The sequence below is a fragment of the Elephas maximus genome, chromosome 6 (genome assembly GCF_024166365.1).
Source record: "Elephas maximus indicus isolate mEleMax1 chromosome 6, mEleMax1 primary haplotype, whole genome shotgun sequence".
In the NCBI taxonomy this organism is placed as follows: Eukaryota; Metazoa; Chordata; class Mammalia; order Proboscidea; family Elephantidae; genus Elephas; species Elephas maximus.
In genome coordinates, this window is record NC_064824.1 from 89,161,137 (window position 1) to 89,182,607 (window position 21,471).

The window sequence follows — 21,471 nt, forward strand, 5'->3', positions numbered from 1 at the left end:
GTTTTACAGCTCTTTTTTTTGGCGGGGGGGGAGCGGGGAGAGGAAGAGAACTCTCTTTTGTACATGTATACGTGTATGTGTGTATGTTTTCCAACATCTTTGCAAATAAACTTTTTACTGTAACTTTTTCAAAGTTAAAATTACATGATATTTAATAATGGTTATTAGATCCCATGTATACTTGCAGTAAATGAAATCTTTCCAAGGAGTACAGGGGCAAATATACTTTATTAACTTAAATGCCACTTCCAGGACAGATAATAAGAATGAACATTAATCAAATGCCATCGAATTTAAACAGGGTAATTTTGGGAAGAGACTTCCTTGAGTTAACACACAGTAATTCAGATATTTTGTTTTGCTCTGTTTACATAATCTGCCTAGGCATTTTAAGTAGTTTACCCAAAATGTTGTATAATGACAAACATTGGTAAACACCAGTTGTTTTTCGTAAAAACAAAATAGAAACAAAACATAATTGTGCTTTAATTTAGTAAGCGAAAAAATAGACCAAGTGTGTGACCATACCCTAGAGTTAAAACAGTTTTTATTTATTTTTTTCGTACTAAACATGACAGCTAAATAAGGGAAATTAGTTTTACAGGCACAGTTTAGGTCAGTGAATGAAAGTTTAATATAACTTTTGGTTATTTACATTGATTAACTACATAACTAGTAGTTATCCACGTGCCATCCCAATGCAAATACTGACATCTTTTTCCGAAAGAGTTGGTTTTTTTTGTTTGTTTTGTTTTTTGTGCTTTTTCAAAGGTTAAAAAGGTTTTTATGGTTTAAATGTTGTTACATATTTTACAGCATTAGGATCTATGGAATATTTTGACAACTGCAACAGTTCAATGAAGTTGGTAATTTCTTCTTTTAATTATTTTTCATTGAACAGCTTTGGAGTTACATTTCTCCCTTCTTATTTCTGGTGTATTATAAGGAAAGAAAACTTAAAATATGTCAAAGGATGCTTTAGGGAAAATATATAGATTGTGATTACCATATGGCTAAAGCTAAATTAATTAACCTTATATTTGTAAGCTTTATTAACACTTTTGATGACATAGTGTGGTGTTTCTTTCAGTTACTGATTGACTGGTTTCAGTGACTACACATCCTTTCTCCAATATATTCATTGGTAGGGTTTCACACATTATCCACCACAACTTAATCTACTTGTGAAGTGGAGAATGAACCTAGCTTTATACAGTTAAATAATAATCTAGTACAGGTTTCCCTTCCCTAACCCCACAATAAATATCTAAAGTGTAATGTTTTGGATCTTTTGAGGGTAAGGTTTAAAAAAGTACATTTTTTAAAGCTTTATATGCCAAATTATTTTATTTTAAAACTGTTTTAAAAATTAGAGATGTATTGTTTCTATTGGGGGCATATCACCAATTAATACGTTTGATTTCAGATCTACAACTTACTGCTTTGTAAACTTCGCCGAGGTAAAATGAAACCATTTGGTTACTTGAACTGATCTACGTTACATAGGTTTTTCCTATTGACATTTGCGGTAGCGAACATGTCAGAAATAGAGGTGCTGAAACAATACATCTTCCATGATCTGAATTGGCACAATGCTAAGTATAATTGTAGTTAATTTTTTAGATAGTATAAAATATAAATTTTAATTTTTTAGTTCAAGTGTTATTGTAAGCAGTGAGAGATATTAAGGGTAGCTCTTTTTCTGCACTAGTTAAATATACCCAGAATGTTTGTATATATTAGAATTATAAAAGATTAATTTTACAACATAACTCATTTTTCTAACACTAATATTGGTATAACTTTATATGCATATATAGGTAGATCGTTTTTAGTTGAAAATTATAATATATGTATACTTAATTCTTTTCTAAGGGTGAAACTTTATTTTAAGTTTTTTGAATATGAAATTAAATAGTGTACGTTCTAGTAGATTATGTGCTCTCATGAAAGATAAGGGGGTTGGGGTAACTTGTATTTTAAATTCTGTAACTTTGGGTTGGGTAAAGATACACTTAAAATAAAGCATTCCCTTTGTAAGTCAGATCCATTCTCAACATATTGGTGTTAATGAAAGAACATTTAAAAGAATTTATGTAAATACTAAATTGCTTTAGAAGTATTTCCTAGATTTAAAAGTACTAATGCAGTGTGTCAATTATAATGGTAGTAGTTTGAAAGTTTTGATGTTACATTAGCTTAAAATTTAACTGTACTGGTGCCTATACTAATATATTTATGTCTCGTTTCTCTGCAGCAAGGAGTAAATAATGCTGAGAAATTTGACTATGTAAGTGGAATACATAATTCAGTTTTTTATGCCACATTCTCTTTGTATATTTGTCTTTTGATTACTAATATGTCCTACTTTTGGTTTATAGGTGATGCAGTTTTTGAATAAGATGGCTGGTAATGAATATGTTGGATTCAGTAATGCCACGTGAGTCTTATTTATGACTTAAATTTTTATAGGGGAACAGGCCACTCAGATTAGTGGAAAAAAACTGGATTACACAATTTTATTTTTGTTGTTGTTGTTCAGTGCTGTCGAGCTGGTTCCAGCTTGTAGCGACCCTATATTCTGTGTACGACAGAATGAAACACTGCCTGGTCTTGGCGCCATCCTTAATATCATTATTATGCTTGAGCCCATTGTTGCAGCCACCACATCAGTCCATCTCATTGAGAGTCTTCCTCTTTTTCGCTGACCCTCTGCTTTACCAAGCATGATGTTCTTCTCCAAGGACTGGTCCCTCTAGATAACATGGCCGGAGTACATGTGATGAAGTCTCACCATCCTTGCTTCTACGGAGCATTCTGACTGCACTGCCAAGATAGATTTGTTTGTTCTTCTGGCAGTCCGTGGTATATTCAATATTCTTCACCAGCACCATAATTAAAAGGCATAAATTCTTCTTCAGTCTTTCTTATTCATTGTCCAGCTTTCACATGCACATGAGGTAATTGAAAATACCATGGCTTGAGTCAGGCATACCTTAGTCATCAAAGTGACATCCTTGCTTTTTAATACTTTAAAGAGGTCTTTTGCAGCAGATTTGCCCAATGCAATACATCATTTCATTTCTTGGCTGCTACTTCCATGGGCATTGATTGTCAATCCAGGTAAAATGAGATCCTTGACAACTTCAATATTTTTTCCATTTATCATGATGTTGCTTATTGGTCCAGTCGTGAGGATTTTTGTTTTCTTTATGTTGTGGTGTAATCCGTAGTGAAGACTGTTGCCTTCGATCTTCATCAGTAAGTACTTCAAGTACTCTTTGCTTTCAGCAGGCAAGGTTGTGTCATCTGCATATTACAGGTGGTTAATGAGTCTTCCTCCAATCCTGGTGCTGCATTCTTCTTCATATAGTCCAGCTTCTCAGACTATTTGCTCAGCATACAGATTGAATAAGTATGGTGAAAGCATACAGCCCTGACACACACCTTTCCTGACTTTAAACCATGCAGTATTCCCTTTTTCTGTTCAAATGACTGCCTCTTGATCTCTGTACAGGTTACTCATTCGCACAATTAAGTGTTCTGGGATTCCAGTTGTTTGCAATGTTACCATAATTTGTTATGATCACAGTTGAATGCCTTTGCATAGTCAGTAAAACAGATAAAACATCTTTCTGGTATTTTCTGCTTTCACCCAAGATCCATCTGACGTCAGCAATGATATCCCTCATTCCATGTCCTCTTCTGAATCCGGCTTGAATGTCTGGCAGTTGCCTGTCAGTGTGCTGCTGCAACCGCTTTTGAATGATCTTCAGCAAAATTTTACTTATGTTTGATAGTGACGGTATTGTTCAGTAATTTCTACATTCTGTTGGATCACTTTTCTTTGAAATAGGCACAAATATGAATCTCTTCCAGTTGGTTAGCCAGGCATCTGTCTTCCAGAATTCTTGGCATAGATGAGTGAGCACCTCCAGTGCTGCATCCATTTATTGAAACATCTCAACTGGTATTCCATCAATTCCTGGAGCCTTGTTTTTCTAAGCTGCCTTCAGTGCAGCTTAGACTTCTTATCTTCACTACCATCTGTTCTTGATCATATGCTACCTCCTGAATTGGTTTAACATTTACCATTCTTTTTGGTACACTGACTCTGTATTCCTTCCATCTTCTTTTGGTACTTCCTGAGTTGTTCAGTATTTTCCCTGCAGACTCCTTCAGTGTTCCTACTCGAGGCTTGAATTTTTCTCCAGTTCTTTCAGCTTGAAAAGTGCCGAGCATGTTCTTCCCTTTTGATTTCTATCTCCAGATCATTGCACATTTCATTATAATACTTTGTCTTCTTTTCGCACCCTTTGAAATCTTCTGTTCACGTCTTTTACTTTATCATTTCTTCCATTTGCTTTAGCTTCTCTACATTCAAGAGCAAGTTTCAGAGTCTCTTCTGACATGCATTTTGGTCTTTTCTTTCTTTTTAATGACCTTTTGCTTTCTCTGTGTATGTTTTTGATGTCATCCCACCACTTGTCTGGTCTTCGCTCGTTAGTGTTCAGTGTATCAAATCTATTCTTGAGATGGTCTTTAAATTCAGGTGGAATATACCTAAGGTTGTATTTTGGCTCTTGTGGACTTGTTTTAATTTTCTTTGGGTTCAACCTGAATTTGCATATTAGCAATCAGTAGTTGATTTAATTCCTGTGTTTTCCATCTGGTGAGATCCATGTGTATAGTCATAGTTTATGTTGTTGAAAAAAGTATTTGCAATTAAGTTGTTGGTCTTGCAAAATTCTCTCATGCAATCTCTGGTGTCATTTCCATCACCATACTTTGCAACCGCTGATTCTTCTTCTTTGTTTCTAACTTTGGCATTACAATCACTAGTAAGTATCGATGCATCTTGATTGTGTGTTTGATCAATTTTAGACTGCAGAAGGTGGTAAAAATCTTCAGTTTCTTCATCTTTGGCATTAGAGGTTGGTGTGTACATTTGAATAGTGGTCATATTAACTGGTCTTTGTAGGTATAAATATTTTCCTACCACTGACAGCATTGTACTTCAGGATGGATCTTGAAATGTTCTTTTTGACAATGAATGTGACGCCATTCCTCTTCAATTTGTCATTCCCAGCATAGCAGACCATTTGACTGGCTGATTTGGTCTTTATGCAGTCCATTTCATTTCTAACTATTTCCCATTTTCCTAGAATCGTACTTCGTACATTCCACATTCCAGTTATTAATGGGTATTTGCAACTGTTTGTTCTTGTTTTGAGTCATGTCACATTAGCAAATGAAGGTCTGGAAGGCTTGACTCCATCCACATCATTAGCTCTTTCTCAGTTGTAATTCGAATGCCTTCCAACCTGAGGGATTCATATTCTGGCGTTATATTAGACAGTGTCCTGCAGCTACTCATAAGGTTTTCATTGGTCAGTTACTTCAGAAGTGGAAAGCATAAAGATTGAAACTGTGTTCCAATAAAACTTAATTTATAAAGACAGATGGCAGGCCAGATATGGGCTGTAGTCAGTAGTCCCTGTTTTGGATTTGTCTGATGGTTTGCGAAGGAGCCCTGGTGGGGCAGTGGTTATGCACTAGGCTGCCAACCAAATGGTCGGTGGTTATCAGCAGTCTGTGGTTTGAACCCACTGTCTGCTCCGTGGGAGAAAGATGTGACAGTTTGCTTCCCTAAAGATTAAAAAAAAACCTTGGAAATCCTATGGGGCAATTCTCTGTCCTGTAGGGTTGCGATGAGTCGAAATCAACTCATTGGCAGTGGGTTTGGTTTTTTGGTTTGGTTTTCCTTGTGATTAGATAAAGGTTAGTTAGTTTTGGGATTAATAATGACTAAGATAGGCTTTGTCCTTCTTACTGCTTTATATTTTGGGAAACAGAGAATGTCATGTGGTTTGCCTGCCCGATTTTTATTTATCAGCTTAGGTATTTTTTTTTCTCATCCTGCCTCTTCTGTGCTCTCATATCACCGTATTTTATTGGACTTATTCTCTGTCTCCCTTTGCCCAGTCACCACCATTACACTCTACCCTCCTTAGGATCTGGTTAGAGTTTCGCCTCTTCCAATTCATTTCTGTATCACTGGTATCTAGCAGAAAATAAGCACTTCGTATAGTGTTTGATGAACTGAACTAAGTGCCAGGCACTGTAATGACTGCTGAGTAGTTAGTCCTTTTTCTATATTGTATTAATGTCTGAAACAAAGTGTGGCAAATTGATACACATTTTGAAGAACTTTTCCATTTCCAACATTGTTTTTCTGACAATTTTGTTGTTGCATGCCATTGATTCCAACTCCTAGCAACAGAGTGGAACTGCCACATAGGGTTTCCTAGGCTGAAATCTTTATGGGAGCAGATTGCCAGGTCTTTTCTCCCATGGATCCGTTGGGTGGGTTTGAACTTCTGACCTTTTGGTTAGCAGCCCAGTGCTTACCCACTATGCAACCAGGACCCCTTTTTCTGAACATAGAGGCATTGAAATGTGTCCACACAGTGTATAAATTTAGAATGTGACATTGTAATCAATAATACAAAGAGTGTAACCCACACTTGTTCTTCTATCCTCAGCCTTCTGGACACTTGTATACTGATATGTCAAGTATCTAAACTGAATCTAAGTCAAAACTCAGTTTCTTTCTAAACTGCCCTTTGCTCCAGGAATCCTCTAAATACCCTATGATAGAAATCCAGGCTTTGTACCAGACTTCACCCTCTTTCTCTTCCCAGTCAGATTAGAAAACTTATCCAACTGCTGTCGTGTTTAACCATACCTCTCCTTCCATTCCTGAAACCACTGCCTAAATCCAGGCTTTCTGCAGCTCTCATTACTCTCTTAATACGTCACTCACCCTTTCTTCTTCTCCTTTCCCAAACTGATGTCAGAATATCCTTCTAAAATATAAATCTGATAAGGTAATGGTGCTGTTGGAAAGGTTTCAGGCTTTATTTTGTAGGCAGTCAAGAGCCATTTATGCTCTTTGGCATTTATCAGTCTTGATAATGTGGTCCCAGTCTCCATTTTTAATTTCATGTCTGTCCACCCGCCTCCATGAACTGTGTTCCAGATACATCAGAATATTTGTCACTCTTCAATGAAGTTCTGTCTTTTATGCCTTTATAATTTTGTATATGCTACTTGAATTTGCCACTTCTTAGGCTCTCTCTCCCCGAAATCTGTAAATCCAGTGAGTCCTGAAAGTCCAATTCATGTGTCCCTCTCTCAGTGAAATTTCCATGTATTCCCTCAGTTGGAATTGATTATTTATTGTATTTTGGGGGGAGCCAGAAAGTTTTGCAATTTTTTTCATGTATTTTAAAGGTGAAATATGTGATAATTTTTAAATTAACTTCTTTATTCATGAAATCTGAGAACTAGAAAGGGTCTGAGTTCATTTCCGTCCTATTATAGCTGAGAAAAATTATGGCTGAAAGAATTGTCGTGTAAATGACTTGCCTAAGGCCACGTAACTAGCCTGTTGATGGAACTGGGCCTGGAACCCAGCACTCCTGAGTAGTTTAGTATTCTTTATATTGTACTTTGCTATACACATTAAACTATAATCACAATTTTACAGACAGTAAATAAGTAAAACAAATTTTTTTTTTCCCCTTCCAGGTTTCAGTCTGAAAGAGAAAGTGGAGATCGGAATTTTGCAATAGGATATTACTTAAAAGAAAAAAAGGTTTTAAGTTTTGTTTCTATTTCAAATTACTCTTTGATTTAGTAAAATATATGAAGATTTATGCTAAGAACTCAACAAAAGCCATTAAGCAACTACCTGTTACTATTTAAGGTGCACAGGATTTTGCAGAGTAGTGGAGTCAGTCCTATCAAATTGTTAATGTTATTAAATTGATTTGTATTGATCAGTGCTTCAAATATTTTATCAGTTCAATTAATGTAAATTTTGCTTGGGATTTAGCCTCTTTTTTCCAAAGTATAATGCCTGTTTATTATTGATTACTTGATTTTTTTAAGTGGCTAGTCCAGGAACATGAGATATAAATTATAAATCTGTTCATCATTGTCAGTTAAACTAGAATTTATATGATGTGTTGTAATTTTATTTTGTTTTTCTTAGTTATTTCATAGTTACACCCTTTTATAGGTTACATGCTATTTTATTTTCAGTTAAAATGAAATATTTGTGTGTGTTTTTAATCTTCACTTTTCCTTTTACTCATGTGCATGTATTTTTTCCCTGTGTTTCTGTATTTTTAACAATCTCTCTCTTTTTGTTTTTTCAGTGTTTTCCAGAAGGCACAGACATGGTTGGTATATTAGACTTCTATTTCCAGGTAATTTACTTTAACTGTATGAACTGTGTTCATAAATGGGTGTGCCACATTTTGTAGAATATAGATGTCTCTGAAACCTTGACTCTAGGCCAAGAGAAAATACATTTCCCATGGACTTTCAAAAAACGCCCTGATAACAGGAAATAGTCTGGTGCCCATGTCTCAAAAAAATTCATGCCTCAATGTAATAAGGAGACTTTTTCTGAAACAATGTATTCAAGAAAGGTCAAAAACAATGTATAGTCCTAGAGATTGGTTTCCTATAAGCTGTTTTATTAGCTTATAAATTTTCTGTGGGGGAAGCTGTTTCTTTATCCTGTTTTTTTGTTTTTTTTTTTAAAAAAACACATTGCTATCAAGTTGATTCCAACTCATAGCAACCATATAAGACAAAGTAGAACTGCCCCATAGGGTTTCCAAGGAGCAGCTGGTAGATTCGAACTGCTGACCTTTTGGTTAGCAGCCAGACACTTAAACCACTGCACCACCAGGGATCCTGTTTATCGGAGGGCTCATATTCAGCATTGTAAAGTGGCAGTTTCTTAGCTGATTTGATATCTTTTGTAAATTGTTTATTAGTACTATATTCTGATTTAACTGGTGCTAGGGAAAGTAATTGTTAATTTCTGCAATCACACAGTAGATTTTTTTCTAAGGTAGAATAGCCCTCCGTATTGGTGGAGGAGGGACACTCACATAATAATCTGCTGTGGTATTAAACTCAATTTAAGATAGCTTTCCTGAACACCCTCCCACCCGCATATTTTCAGTTTGATTCATTTTTATAGAGTTTACGCCGTTGGTACCACTGCACTGATATATCTGTGTTGTGAAGCTATATAGTAGGCCACATTATTGCTACTTTCTTGTTTACCTTGCATTTACCTATTTCTCTTTATTTTTGAAAGTACTTTAATTTTAGCCTTTTAGTAACCTTATAGAAGATACAAGGGAGATTGATAATGAAGTAGATTTTGATGGAAGCCAGGTCATAGATTGTTACCTGCCCAAATGGATGAAGAAGTAGAAATATACCAGATACACCTATCTCCTCATGCAGTGCCCTTTCTACAATATTATTTTAAATAGTAAAGTGTGAGCAAACAAAATAATGTATAAATCTACTTATACTGTCAGTGCAAAGAACCATAATTTGAAATCCAAAGATTATCAATATAAAATTCAGTGTCTAACCTGGTCACTTATTAACCATGTGGCCTAATTTCAATTATTGAGCCATAGTTTCTTTATCCATGGCATACATCTGACCTAACTTCTCAGATTACATTGAAGATAACACGAGATGATATGTGTGAAATTACTTTGTAAATGATAAAGTACTATATAAGTGTAGTATCACTTTTATCCAGTAGTGTTTTTTTTTACCCCTAGCCCATAGGAATTTTTTTTGTATGTTAAAGTTTATTTTTCTTTGGTATACTCATTTGACTTTGCCCATTATAGCTTAATGCACTGCTTTCGAATTGATTCCGACTCATAGGGACCGTATAGAACAGAGTAGAACTGCCCCATAGGGTTTTCAAGGCTGTAAATCTTTATGAAAACAGAGTGCCACATCTTTCTCCTGCAGAACAGCTGGTGGGTTCAAACTGCCAACTTTTTGGTTAACAGCTGAGCGTTTCACCACTGCACCACCAGGGCTCCTCTATTATAGCTCGGGCTCTGTCAATCTGTTGTGAAATTTCTATACTTCAGGTCAAAAAATCAAGAGACAGCCATAGAAGCCGTACTTACTTTTTTCAGAGAAGGGCAGTATCTAATTGAACATCCATCAGGGTATCAGGAAAGTACCCTTAAGATGGATTTTGTCAAATTAGGTACATGTCACCTTATGAAGAACAACACTGTAATTAATACTAAGTATAAATTAGGAAATGATCTTTGGAATTTAATTGGTATTTCTTAAAAAAAAAAAAATCATTTTGTGGTTAAATCAGCCTTTGGGCAAATCAGGATAAATGTTAAAGGGGCTAGGACTTCAGCCAATTGAAATCTTTGGAATATCTTCAAGTTATATTTAAAAATCCCTTTGGAATAAAGATTTGTATGAAATAGCAGATAAAGTAGATTATTTTAGGAGTCAACTTTACTAAAAGTAATATGAACCTAAATTTTTGGAATTCACTTCTCTTTCTGTTTTAGCTATGCTCCATTGAAGTGACTTGTGAATCAGCCAGTGTGATGGCTGCAACACTGGCTAATGGTGGCTTTTGCCCAATTACTGGTGAAAGAGTATTGAGCCCTGAAGCTGTTCGAAATACACTGAGTTTGATGCATTCCTGTGGCATGTATGATTTCTCAGGGCAGTTTGCTTTCCATGTAAGTAATTGTTACATTTTTATTTTCTCTGGCAAAAAGCTAGTCTGGACTGGTTCTTTTAAAAATGCAACTTTAACTTTGCTTATAAGGCTGTACATTAATTTTTGAGAGAGACTTTTTTAAAAGGTTAATTTGTTACAGGATTGTTAAGTAATACAGTTAAACAGTCTTCCCAGGTGCTCTTAAGTACTTGATACTTAATTTATAGACCCTTGTCACTTCTACTTTTAAGGCATTCAAATGTACATGGTTTAACAGACTTTATTTTTAATTGTTAATGTTCAGCATTGTGGCGATTATGTACCTCAAGAATTCCTTAAGTTCAGGAAGAGTTCATAGATGTGATGTTTAACATCTTGGGCACAGCCATAAAAAAAACCAAACACATTGTTGTCGAGTCGTTTCCGACTCATGGTGACCCTATAGGACAGAATAGAACTGTTCCATAGGGTTTCCAAGGAGCAGCTGGTGGATTTGAACTGCCGACCTTTTGGTTAGCGGCAGAGCTCTTAACCACTGCACTACCAGGCCTCCAGGTACAGCCATAGATGTTTTAAAGGATTTAAAGTATATTAAAGTTAAAACTTAACGAAAAAAATGTACTTCTTTAATCTCTGTTGTGCATTTGCTGCTTTTAAAATATATAACTTGTTACTATTGGGTCGATTCTGACCTTATAGGACAGAAGAACTGCCCCATAGGGTTTCCAAGGCTATAATCTTTATGGAAGCAAACTGCCACATCTCTGTCCCATGGAGTGCCCGGTTCATTTGAACTACTGACCTTTAGGCTAGCAGCCGAGCACATAACCACTTAGCCACCAGGACTCCTTTGTAAAATGTATATAAACCAAACCCCACTGCCGTCGAGTCGATTCCAACTCACAGCGACCCTATAGGACAGAGTAGAACTGCCCCATAGAGTTTCCAAGGAGCGCCTGGCGGATTTGAACTGCCAACCTCTTGGTTAGCAGCCGTAGCACTTAACCACTACGCCTCCAGGGTTTCCAAAATGTATATAGACTCTTCTTGCTTCATTCTGCTATGACAAGTCATAATACACTTGTAAATTTTTTTTGTTTAACTTGAAAATTTTCACACATATAAACATAGGGAGATTCATTTAACAAATCTACTGTATCCAGCACCGAGCTTAATTAATTATCAATACATGGCCAGTCTTGTTCATCTGTATGTACACCTACTTCTCTGCTTGAGTCATCATATTTCAGTATATAATTCTAAATGAAAAGGACTCTTTAAAAAACATAACCTTGGCATCATTATTACATATTTTAAAAATCTAAAATAAAAATTAATATCTAATATCATCGAAATGTAATGTTCATATTTCTTGGATTGTCTTATAAATTATTGTTACATTATTTAACAATTCATTTGACTCGAGGTAAAAATAAGGGCCATGCATTGTGATTGGTTGATAATGCCTCCCCTTATTTTCTTTTAATCAGTAGGTCTCCCCTTGACCACTCTCTATTTTTCTTAATTTTTATTTGAAAAAACTGGGTCATTTTTCCTGTTTCCCACAGTCTGTATTTTGCTAATTACATCCATTCCATTGTCCCTTATATTTCCTGTAAATTAGTAAACCCAATTAAGGTGTTTTTGGTTTAATTTGTGCAAGATTACCTCATAGGTGTACTTCTTTCAAGAGGTACTCAATGTCTGCATGTTATTAAGCCATCCATGAACACTGCCCTGGTGACATTAATTTTGTCTTTTATCCTAATTGTTTAATAATGTAACATAAATGTTTTGCATAATGTGAACTTTAAAAAAAAATTGAAGAGAATTAATTTGAATTATCATTTTGTCTTTGTTCTTCACGCCTTTCTCTGGCAGTATACCACAGATAATCTTTTGGGAAGACATAATTCGTCATTGTTTTCCTGTTGTAAAATATTTTTGTTGAAAATAACTTTTCATATTTAAAAGCAATATGTGTTTATTTTAGAACAGAAAATATAATCAAGAAGAATAAAATAAAAACATCCATAGCCCCATAGTTTAGATATAATCTACTCTAACCCCTTGGAGTGTATCTTTCGAAATATTTTCCTATAATTTGAATGCATTCCAAATAGTTTTATAACTGTTTTGCATTTTATTATAAACAGATCAATAAATATTTGTCTCCAACATTATTTTTAATGTTGGAATTCTGTTTTATGAGTCACCAAACCAAAAACCAAACCTTTTGCCGTTGAGTCAATTCCAACTCATAGCGACCATATCGGTCAGAGTAGAGCTGCCCCATAAAGTTTCCAAGGAGCACCTGGTGGATTTGAACTGCCAACCTTTTGGTTAGCAGCTGTAGCACTTAACCACTACGCCACCAGGGTTTCCATGTTATATAAGTATATAATATAATTTATTAACTAATTTTCCTATTAATGGGCATAACATTTTTCATTTTAAAATGTTGACTTGAGTGTCCTTTTTTTTTCCACATTGTTTTCAGGTTGGTCTTCCTGCAAAATCTGGAGTTGCTGGGGGCATTCTTTTAGTTGTCCCCAATGTCATGGGCATGATGTGCTGGTCTCCTCCTCTGGACAAGATGGGCAACAGTGTTAAGGGAATTCATTTTTGTCATGTAAGCATATTTCTTTAATAAAAATAATGATCAAATAAGTTGAGCCATCCATCGATTCTGTTTTTTACCCATTTCTGTGGTTGCTTGATTCTTGGTGCATTGCCTGTGTGCCAGTTACCAGGTATTCACAGAAGCCATAAGGTGCTTCTGGTTGCCTCTATCCGACAGCTTCCATATAATCATTCTCATAGAAAATTACATTTGTTTGATGTTTTAGTTTTCATGGTTGTAATTAGTTTTCAGTTTTCAAAAGCTCATCAAAAGATTCTAATCTTGGAAAAGTAATTTGAAATCCAACATAGTTTAAGAATTATTACAGTTTATTGTATCACCTTTAATCTGCATTTTTTGAATACTTTTATTCATAAGTACCTTTATTTTATATATGTATTTGGAGGAAATAGGCACTGCCTTTATACACATTACTGAAATTTAATTCTAAGTATTAATTACAGGTGGATTGGAGGGGTATAATCAAAAAGAACTGACAGCTTTTAAAAGCATCGCTACTCTTTACTGGTTCTGTATTTTATATTGTCACCCAGTTCTTGCTAATATTTCAGTATCTGGTTTTATTTATATTTAGTATTTCCTAGGGCCTGCCTTGTGTATCATAATTTTTCATCAGACTTTATTGATTAAAATTCTGGTTTATTTTTTAATCTTCTAAATTTTACAAACCAGAGAATGACATTGTGTTACATATAAATTAGATTACAATAGATTGTAACCAGAATATTATGTTTTTGTGATGATTTACAGTTATTTGGTAGATATATTTTGGTAGAAGAATTCTTTCATTTGGTCTATTATTATAATCCCCATTTTATAGAATATGAAAGTTAGACAGTTTGGGTGGCTGAGGTCTTGGGTAAGCAGTCTTCTCAAAACTTGTATGTGTGTCTTATTCTCATTTAGTTCTCTTCTCAATGCATCATGGTGCCTTACTAACATGCAGAGGTGGTTTCCATGAGATAATTAAGCTGAACAATATTAGCACAGTTTGTTAAAATACAAATAAATAATAGCCGATGAATGGCTAATTTCTCATACCTGTTCTGTTTAACTATTTGCAGGACCTTGTTTCTCTGTGCAATTTCCATAATTATGATAATCTGAGACACTTTGCAAAAAAACTTGATCCTCGAAGAGAAGGTGGTGATCAAAGGGTAAGCTCTTATTTAGATTATTACATAACACTTTTTTGAGAAAGAAATGAAGTTGCTTAAATAAAATTTAGCTTAATGTTTTTAGTGGTCTCATGGCTTTGCTAATCACAAATAATTGTAAACAAATTGTTGACGTTTTCATCCTGGACCAGTAGTACATAGATATTAAATATTGTTGCTTTATTATTTAAATTAGAGCTGGTCAGCCTAGTAGCATGGTCCCTCCTTCCCCTGTGTTCTACCATTTGAAGCAATATTTTTAGAATTGATTCTGTGTAAAGAAGTCACGTTGGAAAGTGCTAAAGCTATACGTTTAGCTTAAAAAGTCTCGTTTTTACTCTTAATATTTGTCATAGTCCTGAATTGAAGTTTATTTTGACTTCTTACCTCCTGAGTGGATGGATATGTAAATGGAGAAAGGGATTATAGTGTTAGTGAGAGACCTTATGAAGCCTCATAATAAATTTTGTAGGCCACTATAGATTAAATATTTTCCTGTAAAAAGAGTTTAATGCAATATTCCTGATATTTTTACCTTAAAGTCATATTTGTTCATTGTCAGTAGATTAACTTCATGTTATTGCACATATGTACTCCTTTTTTCGTGTGTGCTTTTTTTTTTTTATTTTAGTATTAAGAAATCAGAACTTAAATTTCAGGGACAAGAGTTTTTGGACTGTATAGTTCATTGGGCCAAGGGACTTAAGGATTTTAATTCAGTTTCTCTGCATCCCGTATAGAAAATGTTTATAGTAAAATTATCTAATTAAACTTGAATATTGAGCACTTGTAAATAGAAACTGTTTTTAATACATGCTAAGTAAATTTTTCTATCATTAATTCCAATCTGAATAACTTCTGATAATATATGAGGATTAATCCAGAGCCCGACAGAATAGAAACTTCCGTGGAAGTACACGAGTAACATGGGAACACAATGTCAAATAGTGGTGGGTGAAAATGTTAATAGATTTTAATAACATTCGTTGAAAAATACCATTTTATAGCTTGGACCTTTCTTCACTCAAGTGCACTAATAAATTATGTATGTTGCTTGAACAACTAGCATTCCTTTGGACCATTGGACTATGAAAGTCTCCAGCAAGAACTTGCTTTAAAAGAGACAGTATGGAAAAAAGTGTCACCTGAGTCAAATGAGGACATCTCTACAACTATAGTATATAGAATGGAAAATCTGGGAGAGAAAAGCTAAAGAAAGGAGTCATAGTTTCAGAATGTTCTTCATTTAACCTTTCAAACATATTTAGCTTTTTGCATACTATAAATATTTATTTGAGTTTTGTGTGTGTGTGTGTGTTCTCAACCTTGGATGCTAGAGCCATAAATCTTTTTTTTTAATTTTTGTGTAAAGGTAATAGATTAAAAAGTGGATTTGTTGGTCTTTTAAAAAGTATTTACAAATAGAGCAAGTTGCTTTCTTTTAAAGAAAAAATACAAAAAGGAAAATTTTTCTTCAATTTTTTTCTTGGTATAATTAAAATTTTAGACTATGTAGTCAGATAATTTCATTTTAAAATAATAACAGAAAACTGTAATTTCTTAGATTTGAAACTCCCCATGTTGGACTTGTAAGTTTCATTGCATTTTGTTTTTTCTCTTTCAGTTTTAAAACTGACATGATGTCTATAGTAGCAGTAGAAAGTAATTGTATGGTAAATATATAACTAAAGAAGCAAAAATAATGAATCCCAAATTATTTTACTTAAAATAGCAGTAAATTATAAAATTAGCTTAAATTTACATTTATACTATTTTTAATGATAGATTAGCTTTAAATTTTTTAACATTCATTTTAAATTTTATCAAACATCGCTTGGTTATTTAACCCTATTAAATATGTCGTCTCCTCACTTTTTTGCTTTGCAACTTCTATGCTCATTTATTCTGTAAGAATTGCCATATACAGGAGTGTCTTACCTTACCCAAACATTCCAGCCAAAGAATTTCAGATGTGAAGTAATGACATTTTCGTTGTTAAAAAGCTATAATGGTTAGTTACTCAGAAGGAAAGACAGTGTCTTAAGTGAAATGTTCACCTGAACAATTTTATTTTCATATTATCCACTTAACTTTTTCTGTTATATTTAAGTATGAATGGCAAATCTTGGTTTTTAGCATTTAATAATTTTATTATCCTAATAATTTCATAAATGCTAATGAATATTTCTTTTATGATAACCTATAACATCTCAAAGTCTGTTTAATTTGAATTCTTTTAGAGTACTTAAGAAATGAATTCAGTCTGAAGGTAGTAAGTATACTACTAAAATATCTATTAGATTTGAATCTTTTCGTTCAGTTATGAAAATGCAGTATTGAGAATCAACACTTTTTTAAGAGAAGAACTTTAGATTCTACACAGCATGGTTTCAAATAATAATTCACAGTATATAAAGGCTCTCTTAGCAAAGCAATTGTAAAATTCTGTAGGAGCTATTCACACTTCTTCCTCCCTCCACAGTTCTTTGAAGTGTTTTTTGTTTGTTTTTTAATTCATTTTTAAGCTTGTAAATTTTTTATTTGGGGATTAGTGTCTTTAGATCATGGCATATATATGGTAGGGCAAAGTCTGTAAAAAGTAAATACAGTATAGCAAAAAAGATTTCACTAGGTAATTTAGGTACTAGTGTAAATATAACCCAAACACCAAACCCACTGCCGTTGAGTCGATTCTGACTCATAGTGACCCTATAGGACAGAGTAGTACTGCCCTGTAGAGTTGACAAGGAGCACTTGGCGGATTTGAACTGCCATCCTTTTGGTTAGCAGCCGTAGCACTTACCCATTATGGTAGCAGGGTTTCCAGTGTAAATATAGATACAGAAAATCCTGATCATATGAGGCCTTGAGTTTGAGGACTGTGATGTTAGGAACAGAAATTCTCTCCCAAAGGTGCTGGTAAAAAACCTTTTGGGCTAACTTAAAGTATTAAATTTATGTATTTAAATAATTAGGTATTTAGTTTTAGAGGATTTTACGGTTACTTGAATGTTCTCATGTACAGATGCATATCCTAACTGGATGATCTGGTTCAGCCATTTACAATAGAATGGTTCTTCATGGCCTTGCCACTGCTCTGCCTTTGGACAGTGCCATATTTGTACTAGTTCCACCAGAGCTGTTTGTGGTTTGGGCAAGTGAATGCCCTAATAGTTTGGAAAGAGGTCTTTAGTTTTTTTCCGCTCTGCTCTGAATTCTAACATTTTGTTATTTCATTTAGAGGCTAGTTTTACTTTATAAAATGAAGAAGTGGTAAAATGACTATTATTAAGACAGTAAAGCAAGTTGTCTTCTGAATAACCGTTATATTTGATGTTTCATATTGTGTGCATATTTGTTTAGATTTCAAAATTAGATTGTTAATTTGTAGTACTTCTAAATGCTTAAATACATACTTATAAATGAAGTAGTTATCTAAGCTATTGTGTTCGTAGAATGTTAGAATGGCCATCTAGAAATTAAAAAATGGACTTTTATTATTTTTCACTGGAGGAAGGAATGAATGGAAGGAGGAAGACATTGTGAATAGGCTCCCAAACATTACTTTAAAAGAAAAGGAAAAAAAAAAAAAAAACTTTGCCAGATTTAAGGACATTGAATCCTTTAGTATTTTTAATACCTTTTCAAATAAACTTCCTGAAAAGTACTCAGTATTGTTGGGTTTAATTAATTTCTTTTATGCCATTACCGATTCTTGATATTCAAGCATTTAGAAATTAGCATATTTGTTTTTCTTGGGGGGGCATCATTAACATTTCATTTGAAATGCAAATTATCCCTGAAATACTTTGTTTTCAGCATAAATGTTGTGCATTTTATCTTAGTGTTTGGATTAAAACATTTGTGTTGTTTAGCTTTCTTTCATTTGCTTTGTATATTTAATAATGTATCTTTTATTTTCCAGTATGCCTATTTTTTGTATTGTACAATAAATTTGTTTTAAGCTGATTTTATTGTTTTTTTTTTTTTTTTTTTTGATGAAAGAAACTCCAACATTTTAAGTACAACAAGCAATTGGAATTTTAACTTAGAAAAAATTATTCGTTATGAAGTTACTATTAAAATATTTTTAATGAATTCTGAGGCTATTGTGAAGAGAAACTAGAAATACTCAAAAGGTCTTCATTTGATATATATAATTTTTTTAATGCAGACGAGTGTTGGGACTTTGGCGGGGGCGTTTTTTTATTAGATGTACTATAAGTATTTAAATAAAGACTTTTCTCCAAATTTTTGTTGTTTTCCATTTGATAAGTCTGAAACAAAAAATACAGCCCAAATTTACAGGTTCTTTCTGCTTTCTGAGGAAAAATATTAATTGATATTATTCACTATATGACCTTACTTTATCTGTTGTTGCCTAAAACTTAGAAAAAAACATATTGCTAAATTGAATGAAGAGTATCATAATATTGCTTTAGACTAAAAATGCATTGCCATGGAGTCGATTCTAACTCATAGTGACCCTACAGGACAGAGTAGAATTGCCCCACAGAGTTTCCAAAGAGCACCTGGTTGGTAGCAACAGCCAACCTTTTGGTTGGCAACCATACCACTTAACCACTCCACCACCAGGGTTTCCTGCTTTAAAAAAAAAAAAAAAGAACTGTTAATTCCAGTAGAATTTATATTGAGTAGAATATCTATTATAAAGATATTCACCTTTACTGTCTTCTTAAGGGATTTAATTTTCAGAAGGAATTTAGTGTAAACTGCTGAAGTTCATCCTTTCAAGATTGTTGATGTACTTTCAATTACTATGAATCTTATATTTTTTTAGAATCATAAAATTGAGCTAGAAAGTGATCTCAAAGGTTATCTGGTGCAGACTCCCTGCCGTCTTCTTTTTTTGTTTTAAAGACAAGAAAACTTCTCATCTTAACAATTTAGTTACAGATGTACGACTTCTCTCCAAGTTACTTAGTGCCATGCTTTCTCTATTAGTAATATTTACAATTTTTTTTCTCTTTTCTGTTTTTTGGGGTTGATTGGTTTTGTGTTTTTATGTGGAGAGATTTGTTTGTTACGTATTTTTTATGAGAAGCATAACTGCCAGTAGTTAATATGACTACAAGTTATTTGGCAGACTGTCCCATCAGCATTTATTAAAACTACTTAATTGTATCTTCCTAGTAATAGTAAGCAGCCATATGCCACAGTTATTAAAAACTAGTAAAGTCACAAGTGAATTTTGCAATTAATACAGTAATTCTAAAAATAAAACATTATCCTGGAACCTTTGAAAGAAAGTAAATATAGCAGAAATGTGGCTCTAAAAACAGGTGGCGTACCATTGGCTTTTCAGAATCAATTCCTTTGAGAGTAGAAAAAAAAATAAGTAAAAAAGATGTTAAATAAGCAAAGGGCTATTTGAGTTCTAAACAAATGTTCTCAAAAGGAAAAAAAATTTTTTTGCTTGTTAGCTTTCCCCAGACATACAATCTATGCAAAATTCTAGGTACTTCCCTTGTTTTTGTTTATTGTTTGTTTTTAGATATTTGGATGGATCTATGAATGGCCTCAGCATAAGACCCTTGATTTGTCTGCCTATAGTGCATGTTGTCTTCAGGATCAGTCTCTACTTGACATGGATTTGGGAGTTTTATTTTTTGGCCTTGTTAACTCTCTTAACCATTCAATAAGTTTAAGAAGGAAATATATATATTATTTCTAACATACATTTTATTTTTTTTTTAATCTTTGTTGATTTTAGAGGAGCCTGTGGCACAGTGATTAAGCACTTGGCTACTGACTAAAAGGTTGGCAGTTCCCGAAAGAGAAAGATGTAGTAGCAGCCTGCTTATATAAAGATTACAGCCTTGGATCCTTATGGGGCAGTTATACTCTGTCCTGTAGGATCCTATGGTCAAAACGAGCTTCACAGCAACATTTTCTGTTTTGAGGTTTTTTTTTTTTTTCACACTTAAATATTGTTACTTTCAAAGAGTTGGTTTCTAAATTCTCAAAAATTGAACTTTTCTACATAGCTCTTCTCCCCGTAAGTTTATAAAGGTAAGAACCTGAGCTTTTAGGAGACTGGCTTTTTATTCAATATAAACTGATTGCTTTCACATTAAGGAGCCCTGGTTAAAGCGCTTGGCTGCTAACTGAAAGGTCAGCTGTTCAAACCCATCAGCTGCTCCGAGAGAAAGAGATACAGCAGTCTGCTTCCGTAAAAATATATAGCCTCGGAAACCCTATGGGGCAGCTCTGCTCTGTCCTGTAGGGTTGCTGTAAGTTGGAATTGACTCAAGGGTAGTGGGATTGGTTGTTCCTCCCCCCACTTTCACATTATAGAATTAGAATGATGCTGAAATACTCATATATGGACCATTCCATTATCAAATTAAAATCAGGGTCTTTAGTCTCTTACTCTTAATCCCAAGTTAGAATTACCAGTTTTCATTATTTTGTGTATACCTTTTTATAATTCATCACTAAGGGGCAATTTATAAAGTGTACTTTGAGAGGGAATAACATAAAACTTAATATTTAAGTCTTGACTTTCTTCCGTTTAGTGAGGTTAATGATGTTGCATAAAACCATGGTATAAATTAATTGAACTCCATCCAAAGTCTTACTTTGTTATTTCTCACAGTCACTCAGAAGGAGCCCTTGTGGTGCAGTGGTTAAGCACTCAGCTGTTAACTGAAAGGTCAGCAGTTTGACCCATCTACCTCTCTGTTAGAGAAAAGACCTGGTGATCTGCTCCTATAGAGATTACAGCCTAGGAAACTCTATAGGGCTGCAATGAAATTGAAAAACTCAAAATATATCATTTTTAATTTTAATTATCCTACTTTATTTTTCATTCTTTCAATATCATAGTTCATTTTGGGGTGAAAATTTAGATAATTTAAAAAATTACATCATAGTTATTCATGAAATGAATTTTCATTTCCAAATCTTCATATTGCTAATACATTCATTTCCAAATCTTTAAGTAGTATTGACATTTGACAGTCAAGATTTGTTTTTGATAAAAGTTTTTAAAAAATTAAGTGTTAAAATCCAGACTTCTTTTTTTCAGTATAATGTAGCTTACTGTTGTT

At 33.8% G+C, this 21,471-nt stretch overlaps 1 protein-coding gene across 4 annotated transcripts in view; it reads left to right on the top strand.

Moving 5' to 3' along the window:
- GLS (glutaminase) overlaps positions 1-21,471 on the top strand; it is an 80,594-nt gene that overhangs the window by 36,537 nt on the left and 22,586 nt on the right. For 3 of the 4 annotated variants that reach the window (XM_049887709.1, XM_049887711.1, XM_049887713.1), the window contains exons 8-14: positions 2,258-2,290; positions 2,382-2,440; positions 7,594-7,660; positions 8,226-8,276; positions 10,440-10,616; positions 13,098-13,229; positions 14,306-14,398. In XM_049887709.1, coding sequence (XP_049743666.1) covers positions 2,258-2,290; positions 2,382-2,440; positions 7,594-7,660; positions 8,226-8,276; positions 10,440-10,616; positions 13,098-13,229; positions 14,306-14,398 — 612 coding nt within the window. Of the gene's footprint in view, positions 1-2,257; positions 2,291-2,381; positions 2,441-7,593; positions 7,661-8,225; positions 8,277-10,439; positions 10,617-13,097; positions 13,230-14,305; positions 14,399-15,464; positions 17,198-21,471 lie in introns of those variants that run through there. The other variant, XM_049887710.1, reaches the window with a different exon arrangement.